At 34.3% G+C, this 23,024-nt stretch overlaps 1 protein-coding gene across 1 annotated transcript; it reads right to left on the reverse strand.

Moving 5' to 3' along the window:
* Window positions 1-17,636: 17,636 nt before the first annotated feature.
* On the reverse strand, window positions 17,637-18,494 carry LOC141689912 (uncharacterized). Its single transcript, XM_074494440.1, has one exon. It carries the CDS (start codon window positions 18,492-18,494, stop codon window positions 17,637-17,639), a length of 858 nt encoding a protein of 285 aa, XP_074350541.1.
* Between the last annotated feature and the right edge of the window lie 4,530 nt (window positions 18,495-23,024).

The following is a 23,024-nucleotide window of genomic DNA, read 5'->3' on the forward strand; positions in this document are numbered from 1 at the left end:
AGTAGCCTTTAGCAATCAGCCTTGCTTTGTTTCTAGTAACAATTCCATTTTCATCCATTTTGTTCCTATACACCCACTTAGTTCCAATTATGCTTCTATTCTTTGGTGCAGGGACTAATTTTCGAACTTTATTTCTCTCAAACTGATTCAGCTCCTCCTGCATAGCACATATCCAGTCAGGATCCAATAGGGCTTCTTCAGTTTTCTTGGGCTCTATTTGAGATAGAAAATATGCATGTAGGCATTCATTAGCAGTTGCACTTCTAGTTCTCACACCAGCTGAGGGATCACCAATAATAGCTTTTACTGTATGACTCCTATCCCACTTTCTGGTGTGAGTCCGTTGACTAGTGCCTTCATCATTTTCTTCAGTATTACCATGACTGTCATTTCCATTTTCTCCTTCTCCCCCTGAGTTTGTGCCATCAAATTCAGGTGTCCGAAGAGAGCTTTCGTTTCCATGATTTTGTTCAGAGGTTTCTTCATTTGTCACTTGTTGTGTCACAACTTCATCTTCCTCATCAGAATCACTATCAATGGTTAGATTTTTAAATGCAAGGGCTTCAGCATCATTTACATCAAGGCATTTTAAGCCTGGACATTTGTCATCATCAAAAGTCACATCTGTGCTTTCCATAATTTTCTTTTGATCAATCACATAAACTTTGTAGGCTGTTCTTTCCAATGAATATCCCAAAAAAATTGCTTCAAAAGCTTTAGAGTCAAATTTGCCCACATATTCAGAGTTATCTTTTAGAATATAACACTTACTTCCAAACACATGTAGATGCTTCACTGTAAGCTTCCTATTAGACATGATTGAGTAGGGTGATTTTCCATGAGCTTTGTTGATGAGATATCTGTTTTGAGTGTAGCATGTAGTATTAACAGCCTCTTCCCAAAAACTAGTTGGTAACTGAGCATCTTGTAGCAAAGTTCTAGCCGCTTCAACTAATGTTCTATTTTTCCTCTCAACTACTCCATTCTGTTGAGGTGTTCTAGCTGCTGAAAATTCTTGAACAATGCCTTTGCTTTTGCAGAATTCACTTAATATTGAGTTTCTGAATTCTGTTCCATTATCACTCCTCAATCTTTTCACACTAACTTTTCCTTCAGCTTGCTTCTCAATTTTCTTGATGTGCTCAATTATAATGTTTGGAGTTTCATCTTTAGAGTACATGAACTCAACCCAAGTGTATCTTGAAAAATCATCAACCATGACAAGGGCATATTTGTTCCTTGAAATGGACAAGATATTTACTGGCCCAAACAAGTCCATGTGAATAAGTTGCAGAGGTACACTTATGGAATTCACAGATTTTGACTTGTGACTTGATCTTTTCATCTTTCCTTTCTGACAAGCTTCACAAACTTCCAGTTGAGTAAATTCCAGACCGGGCATGTCTCTCATAAGCTCCTTCTTGACTAAGGTGTTGATTGCTTTGAAATTCAAGTGAGATAACTTTTTATACCACAGTTTGCTTTGCTCTTCTGATGCCTTGGTGTAGAAACAACACACTCCTTCCTTATTTGTTGAGTCTAAGTCTGCAACAAACAAGCTTCCCTTTCTTACTCTCTTAAGAGCAATTTCACCAGTCTTTTTGCTAATAAAAGCACAATCTTCTTTGTTGAAAACAACTTGAAAACCTCTGTCTGCAAATTGACTAACACTTGAAGATTTACTTCTAATCCAGCAACTAGTGCTACATCTTCAATGACAATATTTCCAGAAACAATCTTGCCATATCCCATTGTGAATCCTTTGTTGTTGTCTCCAAAGGTCACCAAAGGGCCAACCATCTCCTCAAATTATGATAGCAGGGCCTTATCACCTGTCATATGCCTGGAACATCCACTATCAATGATCCATATGACCTTCTTCCCTTTGCCCTGCACACAATGAGGATTAAGTGTGTTTAGCTACCCAAGCTGTGTTGGGCACTTTCTTCTTGTTAACTGATTTTGTAGAAGTAGAATGAGAATTTTGAGATAAAATGGAATTCATAGACTGTTGAGCATTTTCCCTTTCAGATATAGAACCAACTTTTGATTCTATGAGATCAATTCTCAATTTGTAGCAACTTTTCATCACTTTCATGTTACAGGGAATGCAGTCAAACTTGTCACAGAATGAATAGGGATCATTTGTCTTAGCTTCATTGTACTTGCAGACTCCTTCAGGTGAATTGCTAACAGTCTTTTTACAAAGATAAGTTAGGCGATTCATTGTTCCACAATTCTCACACCTCTTTCTAGGAGCATCCGTAATATAAACAAAATTATTGCTTTTGTTTATCCCAATCTTTCCATTTCTATTCTTCTTTTTTTTTTGACCTGTTTAGTTTTAATCTCCTTTACAGGCTCCTTAGTTTCTTGATTGGCTTTTGGTGTTTCAACAGAGATGGAAGACTGAGTTGTCTCATCATTTTTCTTTTCCTTGTCCTCATCAGCTATCTCCTGTTTGATGATCAACTCTTCTTCACTTAAGTTCACTTCACATGCCTTGAACAAAGGTGATTCAATTTTCTTCAAAATAATTGGAACATCTTCAGTTTCAGTTGATTTCCCTTTGTTACTGACAGACTTCCTCTTATTGTTCAAATCCTCATAATCAAGACCAATGTCAATGTTTGCACATGGCTTGTTCTTTTCATGATATTGGCCAATCAAATCAGAAGCATTTTTGAAGGATTTCAGCTTCACTTCATTCTTCTCCAGCTTTTCTCTCAATATTGCTTCAATTTCACTTGCACACTTTAATTTGTTCTTTAAGTATGCATTTTCTTGCTTAGCAGTATCAAGCTCAACCAGCAACAATTCAGTCTCTTGTTTTTCACTCTCAAGTTTTTCATTGATCTTTTTCAATCTGCTAAATTCCTCATTTGCAGCAACCATGCTTGTATGAATGTGGAACATTTCTGTGCTCATCTTTTCAACAGTTTCCTTATATTGACTCACATTTAAATCAATTATGGTAAGAGTTGGTACCTGTGATTTAGATGATGAAGAATCTCCTTGCTCCAAGGCCATGAATGCATAGTTTCCAACTTCTTCATCTTCATCATTATCTGAATCATCCCAGCTCTTGCCCTCTGCAATATAAGCTTTCCCTTGTTGCTTCTTTAGAAGAGCATCATACTTTGCTTCCAATTCAAAATAGGCTTTGTCTTTCTTTGCCTTCTTGGGTTTTTTACATTATGTACCAAAATGGCCCAACTCATCACAGTTAAAGCACCTTATTTTTGATCTATCAACAGATCCAGTTTTGTAGCCAGTTTTGCTATCAGGAGTGTACTTCCTTTTTTCTTTCCAGCTGCTGTCTTTGTTGAAGGACTGTCCTTTGCTCTTGAAAAATATTGGTTTCTTTACTCTAATATTAGAGAATTTTCTAGCCAAGTAAGCCATTGATTTGTCTAGCTCATCAAGCTCATCAAGAGTTTAGAACTCATCTTCTTCATCCAATTCCAGTATTACTTGCTCTTCAGTGTCAATGACTCTTTTCTCACTTGTAGAAGTTGCTGGAGTTGGGGATCTTTGCTCATCATTAGAAGTCTGGCCATCATTCACAATCAGTGCACTTGAGCCATCCATTACATATCCTTGACCATCCCTTAATGACTTCTTTTGAATCATTTCAAGTTCATAAGTTTTCAGAACCCCATAGAGCACTTCCAGTGTGATTCTACTCAGATCCCTTCCTTCTCTGATTACAGAGATCTTTTGTTCCAAATGGTCAGGGAGAGTGAGCAAGAACTTCAAATTCACTTCTTCAATATCATAAAATTTATCATGAAGTTGTAAGTCATTTATCAGCTTATTAAACCTTTCAAACACATCAGTAATACCCTCCTTTGGTTTACCATAAAACCCTCATACTGAGAAATCAATATCCTTCTTTGATTTGACATAACCTCCTCAGTTCCTTCACAAAGTATTTCAATCTTTTCCCAGATCTGTTTAGCAGTGTCACAGTTGACAATGTTATTATACATTACATTGTCAAGTGACTCAATTAGTATCAGTTGCAAAGCACTGTCTAGAGAAACTTTCTCTCTTTCAGGTTCAGTATACTCAGAAGGATCCTTGGGAGCATAATGAGCTAGAATAACCATATCTCCATCTATGGTTTCCTCAACTCTAACTACAGGAGTGAAGGGTCCATTCTTGAGGATACCAATGTAGAGATGATTGGTCATTCTTATAAACAACAACATTTTCTTTTCCCATAAAGTGTAATTGGCCTTATCAAAGGGAGGAATCTTGATACTACTGATTTTCCGTGTATTCATTTTTCCAAGATCTAATCTTTTTACTTTCAGATTTAGCTCTGATACCACTTGTTAGATATGAATACAACACAGAGTGGGGGGGTGAATGTGTTTTGGCTTAAATGTTTGATTTTCGATCGACTTAGGCTTTGGCAGTTGGTTGTTGTTTATGATTTAGTAGAATGGATGTTAAACATAAATAGCTGTGCAAATATGTAAAACAAAGATCTTCAAAACTCACTTAATTTTATATTAAAAATCAAGCAGTGTTTTGCTACAAAATCTCTAAGTTCTTGTTTTAGAACTTAGCTTCTTTCTTGAGAGAGAACACACACGCTTCTATTCTGATTATTCTTCTTTTCTTAACTAGAGGACCAGTGTTAACTTTATAACTCAGTTAACTGCTGGTTTACACAGTGGATAATAAACATGCTATTAGCTTTTCTAAACTATCACTTGTCATTTCTATTTATAGAAAAGCAAATCTTCCATTTCTGGCTTAGCATATCTTTAGCATCCCGTGATAACTTTAATCTCCTCTGTCAGTTAATCTTTGTCGTTGATCTTGCACATTCTCAAGCTGCTTTTTGTAGACTTGTCAATCCAGCTGTGTTAATTGTTTGTTGATTTGCAACCTTGGATATTGAACTGTTCTGTAATTCTGTACTTAGAGAAATTTCTTCACTTCGAGATCTTCAGTTAAGCTATAGAGAACTCGAAATCTCAATAGGCATGTTGGCTTGTCGATATCTCTGAAACTTCATTGTTGCCTAGACTTATTGACAACTCTGAGTTCTCTAGTGAATTTTGGTTTATCGATAACTCAGAGTTCTCTAATGGACTTTGGCTTATCGATAACTCAGAGTTCTCTAATGAATGTATACTTGTTGATATCTCTGAGTTCTTGACAGACAATTCCTGAGTTCTCTACACCCGGTGGATGTTGCTTATCCGTCGAGTATTGATGGCTTATCCGTCAAGTAGACATTCCTCATCCGTCGAGTAGATATTGCTCATCCGTCGGGTAGATGTTACACATCCGTCGGTACTCTCTGGAGTTTAAATGACTTCTCGATAAGTCATTCTGGAGTTCTCGAATGATTTCTCTATAACACTAATTCTGTGACTTGTAGAGATCTTGACTTAGAATGTTTTACACCAAACAGATTTATTCAACTCCAAGCTTCTTCATAATTCTTCTGAGGCATGATCTTCTTGATCTTCTTCCAGATAGAATTCTTAGGCTTGACACTGTTTAGAGAAAAATGCTCCAGTCTGCTCCATTTACATTTTACAGACATTAAGTGTTACAAGTATGAATTACAGATTAAGGTTACAATACAACTAATCTTAGGGTTGTCAATATGACTTAGTCTTGTTATGATACAGGCATGTCTTGCACAACAATCTCCCCCAATTTGTGAGAAGATTGTTTATCACAAATTCATGCATGTTAACAAGACTAACCCCAAGTTAAAGAATGAAAATAAAATGATACAAAAGCTGATACAACACTTGTACATTGGACAGTTTACAATAATTAAGTAAAGACTGAGCTGTCTGATTCTTTCTCAATTATGTTCTTAATTTGCACAAGTATTTCCAATTCTTCTAGAATGGGGGTGTCAGCTAGAACCTCTATTAGTTTCAGCAAATATGGCTTAGGATATCTAGCTAACATCCCTATCCTGTAACTTGACAAAGAGCCAGCTTTTATATTCATAAATTGTTAGATATATTTGATAATGTCATGGCTAATATGTTTTATGTTTAGATTTCAGATCTTATTTGAACAGAACAAATCAGTACTTAACTGATCAGTACTTATACTGGAAGTCAGAACTTAAGGTACTGGAAGTCAGAACTTAAGGGATATCAGTACTTATGTTATCAGGAGATAGATATCAGAACTTAAGTGCTGAAGGACGATCAGATAAGGACAGTAGCTGATTAAAGTTAAGAAGATCAAGATAAACATAAGAAGAGATATGCATGAAGAAGGAATTCCGTGAAGGATGGAATACTTGGAATAGAAGATATCTGATTGATATATTTTAGGAAGCAGAATTATATTCCATATCAATTAGCGAATATCTTGTAACTGTGTAGTATATAAACACAGAAATAGAGTTTACACTAGAGGTGTTATCATTATCGAGAATATTATTTATTATAACTCTAGAAGCTCTCGTGATATTTTGTTCATCACTGAGAGATAACAGTTCCAGATTGTAACAGAGTTTATTGTTTAAATAAAGTTTGTTTTCTGTTACATAAGTTCTTGAAGTTTGATTTGATTGTAATAAACACTGTATTCACCCCCTCTACAGTGAAAGTGTGACCTAACAAGTGGTATCAGAGCTATCTGTTAACACACATACAGTTAAAGATCCAAACACAATCATGTCTGACACAGAAACTCCAACTAAGCCTACCAAAACTGAGGAATCATCAAAGATATCAACTCAGAGTCGATATGAGACTATCAGAGTTCCCATATTGAGACCATCTGAATATCCCATATGGAAGGTAAGGATGACCATGTTTCTGGAAGCAACAGATCCAGAATACCTTGATAGAATCAGGGAAGGGCCTCACAAACCTACCAAGCTCGCTGTTGTAGTTGCAGGTGAAGCAGCAATGACCGTACCAAAGGAAAAGACTGATTACACTGCTGAAGATATAGCATCTATTGCTAAGGATGCCAAGGTACGTCACTTATTGCATAGTGCCATTGATAATGTAATGTCAAACAGGGTAATCAACTGCAAGACTGCTAAGGAGATATGGGATGCACTGGAGACAAGGTGTCAAGGAACTGAAACAGTTAAGAAGAACAGGAAGACAATACTCACTCAAGAGTATGAACACTTTGACTCTAGGACTAATGAGTCATTGACTGATGTATATGATAGATTTGTCAAACTCTTGAATGACTTGTCATTAGTAAATAAGGAGTATGATCTTGAAGATACAAACCTCAAATTCCTGTTAGCTCTTCCTGAATGTTGGGATTTGAAGGCAACAACAATAAGAGACAACTACAATCTTGATGAAACAACTCTTGATGAAATCTATGGAATGCTCAAGACCCATGAACTTGAGATGGAACAAAGAAGCAAGAGAAAAGGAGGAAAGTCAAGGACAGTTGCTCTCAAGGTTGAAGAGGAATCCCCCAAACCACCTTCCTCAAAGAAAGATAAGGGTAAAGCTCTTATCATAAAATCTGATACTGAGTCATCAAGTTCTGAGAGTGATGATGACTCAGATTCTGAAAGCTTGCCTGAAACTGATGCTGATGAGGAGATGATGAAGCTGTGTGCTCTTATGGTGAAAGGAATCACAAAGATTGCATACAGGAAGTTCAGGAAGGGAAAGATGTTTTCCAGGAAAGGCATAAGTTCTGATAAGAAGAATTTCAGAAGATCTGAAGGAAAAGGAGGAAAGTCTGACAGAGGAGATTACGCTAATGTTAAATGTTATAATTGTGGTGAGAAAGGCCACATATCTCCTGATTGCAAGAAGACCAAGAATGACAAAGGCAAAGCTCTTGTCACAAAGCAGAAAAGCTGGACAGACACCTCAGACTCTGAAAGTGAGGAGAACTATGCATTGATGGCAAATGCTGATAAATCAAGTTCTGAGAGCAGTTTTGAAGCTGCACGAACAATGCTTGAAGAAGCAAAGCTTCCAACCTATTTCTGGGCTGAAGCTGTGCAGACTGCTTGTTTTACTCAAAATGCAACACTCATTAACAAGCATGGAAAAACACCATATGAGATGGTGAAGAACAAGAAGCCAAATCTCAAATACTTTCATGTATTTGGATGTAAGTGTTTTGTTCTCAAGACTCATCCTGAACAGCTATCCAAGTTTGATCTAAAAGCTGATGAGGGAATCTTTGTAGGATATCCACTTTCTACAAAAGCCTTCAGAGTCTATAATTTGAGAACAAAAGTGGTCATGGAATCTATCAATGTCTCTTTTGATGACAAGAAGATCACTGGACTTGAAGATTGCATTGATCATAATAAGCTGAGATTTGAAAATGAAGATTCATATTCTGATACCTCAAGTCCTGACAGTCTAAGTCCTGATACTGTAAATTCTGATGGATTAAACTCTGATGTTATTGAAACTGTGGTGACTACGTCAAAGGAAGATGCACCACTGCAGGGGGAGCATACTCAAGATTTTATCACATCTCAAGAAGCATCAGAACATACATCTGGCTCGTCAAATTCTGATTCGTCAAGTTCTGATAAGCCAAGTACTGATAGTGCTGAAAATCTAACTACTGAAGGATCCAACTCAGAGAGCATAGTTTCAGGGGGAGCATCAGAAAATGAAATCGAAGACAGCATGAATTATGGGGGAGCATCCAGTTCTAGAGAAAATCTTCCATCTGCAAGGAAGTGGACAAAATCACATACACCTGATTTAATAATTGGAAATCCTGAGGCAGGTGTCAGAACTAGAACAGGTACTTCGAATGAATGTCTTTACAATTCTTTTCTCTCTCAGACTGAGCCAAAGAAAGTGGAAGAAGCTCTTCAAGATGCTGATTGGGTGCAAGCAATGCAGGAAGAGTTGAATGAATTTGAAAGAAACAAAGTCTGGACCTTAGTGCCAAGACCCAAGAATAGATCGGTTGTTGGTACAAAGTGGGTATTCAGAAACAAAACTGACAGTGATGGCATAATTGTAAGGAACAAGGCAAGGCTGGTTGCAAAAGGATATTCTCAACAGGAGGGAATTGACTATGATGAAACATTTGCTCCAGTTGCTAGGTTAGAAGCCATAAGGATATTCATGGCTTATGCTGCTCACAAAAAGTTTACTGTCTTTCAAATGGATGTGAAAAGTGCTTTTCTCAATGGAGAATTGGAAGAGGAAGTATATGTTGAACAACCTCCAGGCTTTGTAGATTCCAAACATCCAGATTATGTCTACAGGCTTGATAAAGCACTTTATGGACTTAAGCAAGCTCCTAGAGCATGGTATGAGACTTTAGCTCAGTTTCTTCTGGAAAGTGGATTCAACAGAGGAACTATTGACAAAACATTGTTCTATCTCAACCATGGCAAGGACTTACTTTTGATCCAGATTTATGTTGATGATATCATTTTTGGGTCTCCAAATGACAAACTTTGCAAAAAGTTTGCCAATCTAATGCAGTCAAGATATCAGATGAGTATGATGGGAGAACTTAGTTATTTTCTGGGCCTTCAAGTCAAGCAGAGTGAAGAAGGAACTTTTATTTGTCAATCTAAGTACACCAGAAACTTGCTGAAAAAATTTGGAATGCAAGACTGTTCAAGTGCATCCACTCCCATGGCCACTGCAACAAAACTGGATAAGGATACTGGTAATTCAGTAGATATTACTGATTACAGAGGTATGATTGGCTCACTTCTCTATCTAACTGCTAGTAGACCAGATATCATGTTTGCTACCTGTCTTTGTGCAAGATTTCAAGCAGATCCAAGAGAACCTCACTTAACAGCTGTAAAAAGAATCTTTAAGTATCTTAAAGGAACAGCTGATCTAGGATTATGGTATCCTAGAGAATCAGATTTTAAATTAATAGGTTACTCAGATGCAGATTTTGCAGGTTGCAAAATTGACAGGAAAAGCACAAGTGGAAGCTGCCAATTTCTTGGAGGCAGATTGGTTTCTTGGTATAGCAAGAAACAAAAGTCAATTTCCACATCAACTGCAGAAGCAGAGTATATTGCTGCAGGAAGCTGCTGTGCACAGATTCTCTGGATGAAGAATCAGTTACTGGATTATGGGTTAACATATTTCAAAATCCCTATTTACTGTGATAATCAAAGTGCTATTGCTATGACAGGTAATCCAGTTCAACACTCTATGACAAAGCACATCAGCATCAGGTACCATTTCATCAGGGAACATGTGGATGAAGGTACAGTGGAATTGCATTTTGTTCCCACAGATCAACAAGTAGCAGATATCTTCACAAAACCACTGTGTGAAGCTACCTTTTCAAAATTGGTAAATGAACTTGGAATGATTTCAGGTTCTTTCTCTAAATCTGCTTAAACTTGTTCTATGTTATCAGACTTTATGATCAGTATTTACAGAATTAATCTCTTTGTATATTCTGTGCATTAATTGATAAATGTCTTCAAGTACTGACTGTTGTCTGATATATGTGTCTAAACTCTGATAAGTGATATGTCTGTTTCAGTAACTATTCTATCCTATGAGGATAACTGTGCTAGATACTGACCTACTAGTCTTCAATAAACAAATGATCCCATGAAAGAAGTAGTTATTTCTGTGGAAATCTTATGACACAAGCAAATTCTGATAACTGAGCTTAGTTAAGTTTACTTTGTATATCTTATTACTAAGTCACAAATTAGAATAATGCTACTCATCTGTTTAAGTTCTGATTCTAGTAAAACTGCTGAATGTACTAAGTGCTGATAAACCTCACTTATCAAAAGAAGAAGAACAAAAATCAAAGAATAATATCAGGTACTCCTTTGAGATCTAGAGTAAAAATGTGAAAGGGACGACCCAAGTGCATTGCTGGTATTAAGTAAATATGCATTAGAAAAGCAAAATATTTTCTTGGTGACTTTTCACACTCTATGATTACTGGAGAAATACTCTGATAATAGCATAAATTCTAATAAACAGTCGTGACTCACTTACACTGAGAAGCCTCTGTAAAATAGAATTTCAAAAGATGCATAAAATTAGCACAAAAACAGTAGAGGTGAACTCATGCATGAACTCATTTATCAGTAGGTTTCAGGATGATGACAGATCTTTAGCAAAATTTTAATTATGACTTACTTCTAAGATGTACTGAAGTAGATCAGACTTTACTCTTTGTCTGTTATTTAGCTTAATGCACACACACATCACTCCATATGAATGATGAAATTTCTGTGGTGGTCTATGTTATTTTAGATAAACAGTCATTGTGTCACTTCTGCACAAATTCTGAGGACAAGTTCTAGTTACACGTTCTGATGATTAATTTCTGACGTTCATAACTAAGAACTTGTATGAGTATTTACTAAGATAGATATTCCTTGTTCGAGTTAAGACATTATGTTCTGATGACTGTTAAGTTCTGGTATAGGTCTAAGTTCTGATTTTTCAGTCTAACCCTTTACTTAACTTATCTGTGAGTAAAATTTGGTAACAGTCTCAGATTAATTTCGAAATGTTGAAGTGGAAGATTAATAGTCTATGGTTAAAACATAATGGCACTCGTTCTTGAACAGTTCACTCTTGTTCCATGTGCACATTCCTTTTCCAATGACTGTTATTCTTTTTCAAAGTCTAGGGAGACGAGGTAGATTTAATTCTACCTGTCTGCATTCAATATCTTCGCGTCTCCTGGCATTCTCTTGCCTATATCATCAGCCACTTCACTTTAGCCCTTTCATCAATTTTTCTCACAATCTTAACTTCATATTCTTTTTCAAAACCATCATGGTTCGATACAACATGTTTTTGAATTACCAAAATTTTCATATGGAGCTAAGCTGCGCCGACTGGCAGCAGGAGTGGCATGTAACTGCCATTCCTGAAGAGATATGGGGCTCTGTCCCACAGGCGGTGCTGAACCAACTTCTGTTCTTCGAGATGAACTACCAGCTTCATCTTGATCGATTGGAGGCGGAACGGCGGGAAGCTATCCGTCAGCAAGAGCGAATCATTCGACTCGCCATCTTGTTTGTCGAAGATAGGAAGAGGAAGATGACTTAATCTCGTCTTCTTCCTGTTCTTCTTCATCCTCAGCTTTGTCAGGCTTCTTAGCTAGGACTAAAGCTGTTGACGTTAGGATTAGAAGCTTAGGGAAAATCTTGTATTGATGTAATTTCTATTTCATTTATGTATTGACTTGATATATTAATGAAAACTGTTTTTACTTCAAGATTTTGTCTCTGAGTTATTTTATCTTGTGTTGTTAAATCCTGCTTGATATTCTGATGACCATTTAAATTTTGTCTTAAGTTCTGATTTAAGTTCTGATTCTTTGTCAGCACTTATTCATCGAAATTATCTCGGTCATTTTTAACATGATTCATTTTCAGAATATTAATGTTGCAGTGCAAAATAACCAATCAGTGATAACGGGTTAAAATTTGAATTGTTTCCATTGATAAATGGAACAGTTTTTCCTTGAAACTCGGCAAATGGGTAAGTATTGATTACTGTTTTCTCGAGCCCAGTAACTATCCGTTATTACTGCATGTCTGACAGGTGTCCAACGGTAATATTTCTTTTGTATAAGTACAGCAGAGAGAATATTTCTTTAATCTTTTTAATTTCTTCATCTTCTATCTCTCTTCTTACTTTTACTCTCCTTCACTTTACTATTTCCGTTGTTTTCATACAGATATTATCTCGAACACCTAACAGGCATACTTGAATTTCAATATTTTTCACATGGCACCAAAGGATTTAATCATTGATGGAGCAAAGTTTGTTCCAAACAACTATGCTGCAATTCTTGATCATGCTGACGCTCCATCTGAATTGCATTTTGTGCAAGATCTTCTTGCACATAGTGAGGTTGGGTACGCCTTAACTCAGCCTGAATTATTTTCAAGTCAACAAGTTCTGCGGTTCTGGAGGACTGGAATTTTTGATGATGGTGGTAAACGAGGAACTCCCAGTATTATCTTCCAAGTGGGTGATTCTTCCTATGTAGTCACTCCTGGTACAGTACGAAGAGCATTACATCTTCCAGAAGATTGTACCTTCTCTATACCAGAGGAATCAGAACTTCGGGGGTTAATGACTGATTTGGGATATGAACAGAGTCTGACGAAACTTGGACAGTTGAAACGGGCTCATATCAGAAGAGAATGGAGTTTCTTCTTCGATTGCATCACCAAGGCTTTTGGGAACAAATGTTCTAATTATGATGCTATCCCAATTCTGAGTCAGCACATCGGGTATGCTATTATCCATCAAACTCATTTTGATTTTGCAACTGGAATAATTGGTTTTATTGGGGATAGGATGACAGAGGATCGAGATGTTGTTTATTTTGCTAGATTCTGTCAACTTATTTATACGTATTGTACTGCTGAACCCCAGTTAGTCAGCACTCAAACCCCACCTTTTAAGGTTGCAAAAAGGTACTTTAACGACCTGCTAAATGCTGACACAAAGAAATCAATGGTGAGACAATTACAGATTCCTCAGTCTGTGAAACAGATTCTGGTAAATGCTGATCCAGCTACTTACAAATCTGTTTACTCAAATGTTCAACCAACTCACCATAACCAAAATCCATCAACCTCAGTCCCTACCTCTCATTCTACTCAACCTACCCTCAGAACTTATCTCAAATCATATCTCTCCACTTCACAGACTGCTCAACCTTCTTCTTCAGCACCTACTGTGAAGCCTACATCCTCTAAGCCAAAGAGAACAAAGACTGTTCCTCAAACATCTCAGAAGAAGAGGAGGATTACTTTGAGAGATGAAACAGATTCTGAAGATCAGGTTCCTTCTTCAGAACCTATGATTTATAAAGCTGAGAAGGCAACTTCTCAGAAGGATTCTGCAATTGGGGGTTCTAGGCTTCTCAAGAGGCTTAGACGTATGACTGTTCCTGCAACTCCCAAGGAATCCAAATCAACAAGGAAGTACAAGAAACAGAGGGCACAGAGGCCAGTTTCAGATGATGAGGAGGAAGCAGCTAAGGAAGGGGATCAGGAATCTCTGATCTCACAAGACAAGGAATTTGCTCCAGTCACTTCTTCTCCATCAACTCCATTTCAGGAACCTGTATCTGACAAGGCTAATTTACCTTCTTTATCTCTTGTTGATCCAGGCACAAGTGCTGAAATTGATATTCAGAACTTGGTTGTGCCTGAAATACTTTTCTTAGAAGCTCCAACAGCAAATAATCCTTCCACAACACCTGTTACTGATGCTGTTCAAACACTTGAGTCATCACTAACACCTTCTCTGCATCAAGATGATGATCAGATTTTAGGTGAGCATCAGGATATGGCTGTTGATCAGAACTTAGTATCAGATCAGCAATTAGAGGATGTTGAAGCCTCCATTGCTACTCATACAGTTGTCTTATCAGAAGATACTGATTCTTTAAGTTCTGATGCTGCAAATGTTGGAGATACTGGTGATGCTGCAAATGTTGGAGATACTGGTGAAGCTGCTACAACTGTAGATGCTGATGCAGCAGGTCCTTCAGGACATACTCCTCCACTGACTCTTCCTAAGTCTGAACTGCTAAAGGAGTTTGTTATCAGGGATGCACCAGTACCTTGGAGTGAAACTCCTGCAGGACAGGAGTGGACTAAGGAATGGAACTCAGTTTCATGTGTTCCAAATGCTTTACATCTTGCTGAGCACTTGACTAAAGCTGATGAAATGTTAAATTCTGATGATTTTAAAACCCAGCTTAGAGTCACTGCATTGAGTACTAAACATCTACAAGGTCTTCATTCCAACACTCATGCAGAGCTACACAAGATTCAGGAGAACTTTATTAAACAGGAACAAGTTTGGAAACTTGATAAGAAAAAGTTCTTCCAACCTACCATTGACAGGGTTGCTTATATTGAGAAAACTCAAGAGAAGCAACAAGCTCAGATTGATCAAATTCTGACAAATCAAGCTTCTCAGCAATCGCAACTTACTGAAATCCAGACCTCAGTGGAACTACTTATCTCTCTTTTATTACCTGCTGATGCCAAAAAGGGGGAGAAGGTAATTAAGTCCAAATGCAAAACCAACAAGTCACTGCAAGGACAGGATGATGGAAAAGATGACCAAGGAAACTCTGGAATGGGTAGTGGTCATAGTCAAGGTAGAAGATTTACATCAAGACAAGCTAGTCACAGAACAAGTTCTGATACTGGGAAAAGAATAAGTTCTGCTGCTGGTAAAAGGATAAGTTCTGATGAACTTCTAGATCTTGATGAGGAAATGTCAAGACAGTTATTTCTTCAAGAAAATCCAGGGATGGACTTGGAAAGTTTAAAGGAAGAAGAAGCCAGACTTAAATCAGAGAAAGTCACATCTAAATCTGAAGCTTCTGGTAAAAAGTTACTTCCAAAACCTAAAGGCATTGTGATCAAAGAGAGGATACATACTGAAGAAACTTTGGCTAGATCACAACCACAGATAGATCCAAGATCCAAGGGTAAAGAAAAGGTTGGTGAACCTATCAAGCCTTATGTACCTCCTGAGGAAGAAGAAATTACTGATGGAAAACATAATCTTGCTCTGACTTCAAGAAAAATTCTTAAAACAACCTCTGACATGGCTCAAGTTGTTCAGAGTCAAGAAATTGTAAGTTCTGATATTCAGAAGAAGCAAGTAACCTCTGACAGTGCTCAAGTTAACTTGATATCGGAAGATAAATCTAAAACACTCCTACCAGGATTCACTAAAGCAAAACAGACTCAATCTTTGAAGACTACTTTAAGTGGTTTTGAAGCAAGAGTAGTTACTGGAAAGGAAGCTAGAGATAAAACTGGATTGGGAAGTGCTGATGAAAGAAGAGTACACAACACTACTGATGATCCAACTTCCTTGAGTGAACCAGGTATTGGAGCAACTCCTGAGAGATTGAATCAACTAGAATCTGTACAGATGGTTTACCATACCTACTTGAAAGAATACATCATGTTGTATTTCATGACAGATGGTAGGGTTTATCATATAAGACAAAATGCCATTCCATTGAAGTATTTTGAAGAATTGGAGCATGTATTATTCTTACTTCAAGTGGATGACAGAATAACAGAGACTGCTGCAAACTACTTAAAGGAACAGATTCAGAGACAGAAAAGACTTTATTCTGTTAAGTCTGACAGCAGATATGTTCCAAAGTACAGAAATCACAATGGTGATATTGTTGATATGAAGCCTAATACTGCACAGATCAGAACATATCTTGGTATTAAGGGGCTTGAATTCAATCTAGAGTCTAACAAAGCTTATATCATAAGACTAGATCGGGAGTTGAGAAAAGCAAAGATTAATGATCTCAGAGCTGCAATATTTCAAACTGGTGAAGATATTGCAGAGCTTAAAGATGTCAAACGGAGAATGATTGATGAACTCAGATATGCTGAGAAATGTTTGTTGAAGAATTATCTCAGAACAACTCCTGACATCAGAGAGATTGGAAAATGATGAAGCCAAGTCGAAGATCTACAACTGCTTAAATTCTGATATTTATACAGGTTGAAGTTGTTATCAGAAGTTGAATTGGTAAAAACTTTAAGGACTGTAAGTTGTAGTTATCTTGTCTATTTCTCATGCATTTGTACTTAATATTTTTGACATCATCAAATATCTGTTAAACTTGTATATTTTGTTAATTTACAAGTTGGGGGAGATTGTTAGATATATTTGATAATGTCATGGCTAATATGTTTTATGTTTAGATTTCAGATCTTATTTGAACAGAACAAATCAGTACTTAACTGATCAGTACTTATACTGGAAGTCAGAACTTAAGGTACTGGAAGTCAGAACTTAAGGGATATCAGTACTTATGTTATCAGGAGATAGATATCAGAACTTAAGTGCTGAAGGACGATCAGATAAGGACAGTAGCTGATTAAAGTTAAGAAGATCAAGATAAACATAAGAAGAGATATGCATGAAGAAGGAATTCCGTGAAGGATGGAATACTTGGAATAGAAGATATCTGATTGATATATTTTAGGAAGCAGAATTATATTCCATATCAATTAGCGAATATCTTGTAACTGTGTAGTATATAAACACAGAAATAGAGTTTACACTAGAGGTGTTATCATTATCGAGAATATTATTTATTATAACTCTAGAAGCTCTCGTGATATTTTGTTCATCACTGAGAGATAACAGTTCCAGATTGTAACAGAGTTTATTGTTTAAATAAAGTTTGTTTTCTGTTACATAAGTTCTTGAAGTTTGATTTGATTGTAATAAACACTGTATTCACCCCCTCTACAGTGAAAGTGTGACCTAACATAAATCTTTCATCCTTTGATATTATGCTCTTTCCTGCTGTCTTCAACTCTTTTGATATACTCAGATCATAGATGTTGTTGATATTATTAGCTCCAGTAATCTTTGACATCATCTATTATATATTACAAAACATAACATAAAACTTAACTAAATAAAACAAATAATTAATAACTAAATTTAAGATTATTCCTACAATCACCCCTTAATCTTAAATTTATGAAGCACTTTTCTCCATTTTGTGATGCACTTCTCACCACCATCTCTTCATTTTGTGATGCACTTCTCACCACTATCAAGTTTGATGCACTTCTCATAAAAAACAATTTTGGAGTTCTTCTCTCCAGGGTGCACTTCTCATCCACAACTCTACAGGAGTGGTTCTCCATCGATTAAATGTGCCATGTCTTCTTCGTCCATTTGGGATCTACAATTCTTTGCCAGATGCCCGTATCTTTTGCATTTGAAATATTGTAGCTTTCCTTTGTGCCAACAGTCTTTTTCTTCATGACCCATCTTATGACAATGGTTGCATTGAACTTTGTTGCCTGTGCCTTTTGAGGATGAAGCTTTAGCTAATAGGAGTCCCTCATTTTTCCCTCCAATTTCTTCCTCCCTCATTGATCTCCTTTGGTCCACGGCGTGAAGTGAATTGATCAATTCTGAAACAGTTAATTTCGAGAGATCTTTAGTATCTTCAAGTGAGGAAATTTTAGTTTCATACCTCTCGGGGAGAGTCACTAAAAGTTTATCCACAACTCTTTGACTTGAGAAGTCTCCACCAAGTAATTTGATTTGGTTAATGATGGACATCAACCTACTCCCATATTCCTTGACGCCTTCATTACTTTTCATTCTCATCATCTCAAACTCTCTCTTGAGGTTCAGAATTTGCATCAGTTTGGTTTGTTGGTTACCTTCTAATTCTTCCTTAATTTTTGTCCATGCTTCTTTAGGAGTATCACAACCCATAATAGCTGTAAAGATCTCTTCCGACACAGCAGAATGTAGACATGAAAGTGCCTTTGCTTCTCTAGCCACTTCTTCATCACGTTTTTTTATTTGGGCCGATGTTGGATTTTGTGGAAGAGGGATTGGCTCAACATCACTCTCAATTGCTTCCCACAAACTCATAACTTTCAAATATGATTTCATTTTGATAGTCCATGAATTATAATGATCTCCATTGAATAATGCAATAGAGACTGAGAAGTTGTTTGATGCCATGGAATATGAAGGATAATATATATCTATATATATGTATATGTGTATTTTATAAGAGTCTCACAAACCCTAGAACTTATAGCTCGGATACAAAATGTAGCAAACATAGACCTGTTTATGTGTATACATTGTGCAGAGAAAAGAAAAATAGAATGTTGGGAACTGCACTTCTTCCACTAAACTGAAAGCAACGTACATGAATATATATAAACTGTGCACACACAGGACGTGGCATTAAATTAGGAAACTGAAATCCTAAAATAAAGCAACCACTGATACTTTCCTATTATCCACTATCAGACTTATTCAAACGTAACATAAAACTTAACTAAATAAAATAAATAATTAATAACTAAATTTAAGATTATTCCTACAATATTCACATGCTTTTTTTCAAGAATCCGAAGAGAAATTTGTATTAATATCATTATTGAAATTGTTTTCAAGTTTCTTTCGTATACGATTCTAATATTTTTTTAATAATAACTTGATACCATTGTATATTATTTTTCTAAAATTAAATATTTTTTCATCTCGTTAATTTTTTAAAAATATTGGGTGAACTTGTGGAAAAAAAGAAAAAAAATATTAGTTGAACTTGTTACTCCTTTTAAATTATCGTCTAATATTTTTTTCTTAGATAGTATAACATGGACTAAATCAAATGGTACAATACATTATAGTTTTAACCTTTTTCTAAATAATTCAAAATATTAGCGTAGTTCCAAATAGTTGTACGATGTTTTCCAGCATTAAATATTATTGTCGTAAAATTATCATTGCTCGACTTAATTTTTTTTGAAAGATTGGATTTTATAATTTTTTAAGTTTCATATATAAATATATGTGAGTTAAGTTCTACCGAACCCTTATTTTTGTTGAGTACGAGAGTCCACGTATGTTCCACAATTAAATAATACATAAAATATTGTAAAACACATTATAATGTGAATCATGTTCTACAAACATCACTATTTTAATGAAAATATTGCAAATCTAATACATTTGACAAGTTGAACATTGTAGAACATATGATTCTATAGAACATAATTAGTTTGTTGAACATACATCTTCACGTTGTAGAACACGTATATGTTCAACTCGTTTAACATTAATGATACAACACCGTAATATATGTTCATATCATGGAGTTTATTATTTTAGTTTTTAAATTAATAAAAAAATTAAACATGAACCATTAGATTGGATTGTAATATTAAGTTTAAAAGAAAAAGAGTCCCCATGGATAAGATTACTTATAATAACCATATCAAATTTAGCAATTTAAAATTTAAGATATCTTTCACAAATATCTGAATGCAAATGTATTTTTAATTAAATAATATAATAAATAATCTATATTTTTTATGAAGAAACATCAAATTTCTTATCATTTTTCAAATAACATGTTATTGGAAAATCTAATTTTTACTATTTAGTTGTAAATAATTTTTTTTAAAGATAATGAAAAAAATAGGACTTTGGTATCAACTTTTTATAAATTCACCATCGTTGAATAATTTCATAAACATAAACTTTTTTTTATGTAAAACGTTAAAAAAATGATTTAGTATACATTGTAATTTTAACGGATCTTGTGACATCTAATGCCAAAATCCAAATATATTTAAATATTGGGTGAATTCCTAAAAACAATAATGTACAACCGATCAGTTAGTAATTTTGAAATATATTATCAATTGAATTGATCGTATATTGACCTCGAAAAAATAATTTTTATTAATTTGAGGTTTTACAAAATAATTTAAATTTACTAAACCTAGACAATAGCGATGTATTTTTGACCGACCGGGTCATGTAGTCAAATTTTGAGTAACTTTTAAAAATGGGTAAAGTCATTTTGATACATATTATCAATTGACTTGATTTGATAAAAATCTCACAAATATTAATTTTTATTAACATAAGATATTACAAAATTTTCCCTTATTTGTAAGATTTTCTCGTCTGATCCGTAATTAAATTTAAATGTAGATAGTGACATTATATATTTGACCGGTTCATGTAGTCATAATGGGTGAATTTCTGATTTCAAATTCGAAATAAACCGAAATACACTGATTATTTATGACCCTAACTTATCTAAATATGTTATATACATATATATTCTTTATATATAAGTGTATCTATTTTTAAAATTTTTAAAATAATAATTATATGTACAATTTATTTATTTTATTAAAAATATATATATTAAAAATGCATGAGCTATACTTTTTAAACTAAAAATTATTTAATAAATAAGGTAATGATCCGTTTATATATTATGCTTAACTTCATATCATAAATTCAAAATTTTAAAACTAATTCTACAAATATTCAAATAATTATGTTTTAAACAAAACCAGTAATTATGTTTAAACTTAAATAAATTGTCATTATTTATGATACTCGTATATTATGTGTATAATTAAAAACACAAATAACAATAAATTGTTATTATTTACGACACTCACATATTATATATATATATATTATATATATGGTTAAAAACATAAATAATAATTTGGTACATTGATAAGAATATTTACATGTGAATGGAAAGATCGCCTTTATTTTACTGAGATTAAAAAATTTCTATTATACATAGAAGATGTTTGTTAGAAAAACGAAATTTATAAGAAATATGTATGTTAAAAAAACCGTCAATTTGTCACCAACCAAAAGGATGAGATGAAATGATGGCAGCACAATTAGTACGAGTAACATTTTTTATCATTCAACGGGGTAGTTGGCATTAGGTAGGTGATAAATAAATCCTGTAGTAATTGGTATGTGAGCAGCCGTTGAGATACGCAACTACTGCGTAGGAATCGTATTAGATATGACACATTCAATTATATTATTTTTGGGATATGCGTTGAAAAATATTGCTCCTGCGTCTTATTTAATTTTATATACTTATTTTTCAGATGTTCCTCTTATTTTTTTATATTTTAAAATTTATTTAAAATAATAAAATTTTATAATAATAAAATTAACTATATTCAATTACATCCAATCCTTTTTCCATTACAACCATTTTATATAATAAATCCTCTCTCCGTCCCCGCAAATTCTTTACGATTGATTCGGATATGGAGGTTAAGAAATATGTATAAAGCAATTAAAAAGAGAAAGAAAAGTGAGTGAAGTGGTGGGACTCATTGATTTTTAATATATAAAAAAAAGATAGTGTAGTAAAAGTAGTTTAAAAGAGGAGGAAAAATGGGAAAGTGGTGAGCCTCATAAACTATTTAAGATAAGTTTTGAAATTTAAAGAATTAGATGTAGTGGAAAAAAATGGTTGGGATAAAGGGAGTAAAAAGATCCGTGTACAAATCAATGGGACGGGAGTAGTATTTAAGCAGTGTGGATGAATGTTTATATGTGTTAAATATTTATGAATGATATTAAATAGATATCTAAAAAATATTTTGTTCGAGAACTAAAAATTATTTTTTATAAAATTTTACACATTTTTCTTGAATATCTCCATAAGAAAATAAAAATTTATATATTCTATTATTTTAGATAATATATGTAGAGTTTACAAAATTTATATACTACTTATATTTATTTAAATAAAAAACTAAAAAAATTAAAATAATGTAGATAATTTTTTTTTAAAATCTATCTATATTATATAAAATATTAAAATTCATAATTTTCATTTGACTGCAATAATATTCAATAAAAGTATATAAAAAATTATTAAAAATAAATTTTAATTCTTAAACACATATATAACAGTATCAAAATTTAGTTTGCATCGACCACTATTTTTCTTTTTTTCTAGACATTTCACTTCGAAATAAGAATTTTAATTTTACTCCCACTTCCTACAATCCGGCCCGAACCTTTGGGACTTGGGTATATAAGTTAAGTTTGATTACTATATGACCTTCAAGTTACTTTAATAGTATTTAACTTGCAGGAGTTTGAAACAAAAGCTCCGTACCTCATATTTTGGTGATGTACCAATAATATTATTAGTCTGTATTTTTAGGAGATGATCTTCTTTGCTTAATTAGCCAACCCCTTCAAATGGGATTGTTGTCCTTTATTTATACTAAGTCCCAAATGGGCTCAATCCTTACAATCTGGGCCTTCTTGGGCTTTACATAATGTATTGTGATTGTTCTAGCTATAATTCCTTTGGGCCGTCTTGTTCTGGTCCAACATTTGGAATTTTAATTTTATAAAACCCTTTTGAGTAATCCTTTTTACCTTTAGTGTGCATATATAAATTTAGATCCTAGAATTCGAATATGAATTAGAACTGTCAATCTCATAACTATACTATACATGTAAATATGAATTTTATAGTGGTCTTACAGAATCACATATGTGTGCCATGTTAGATTACTAACCTTGAGGGTGGGCGAAATGATTTATATTATTCGACTTTATGTCACTTATGAAAGTTAAATTAATGTTTTAAAACTGGACATCAATAATATATTTTTTGACTGGTAAATAAAATTTCGAGTAAGGAAAAATATTATAAGATAGTGGTAATGTTTTTTTTAA

The sequence above is a fragment of the Apium graveolens genome, chromosome 2, assembly GCF_009905375.1.
Source record: "Apium graveolens cultivar Ventura chromosome 2, ASM990537v1, whole genome shotgun sequence".
Classification (NCBI taxonomy): Eukaryota; Viridiplantae; Streptophyta; class Magnoliopsida; order Apiales; family Apiaceae; genus Apium; species Apium graveolens.

Coding starts and splice junctions, on each gene's coding strand:
- LOC141689912 (XM_074494440.1), bottom strand. CDS start 18,494: ATGGCATCAAACAACTTCTCAGTCTCTATTGCATTATTCAATGGAGAT.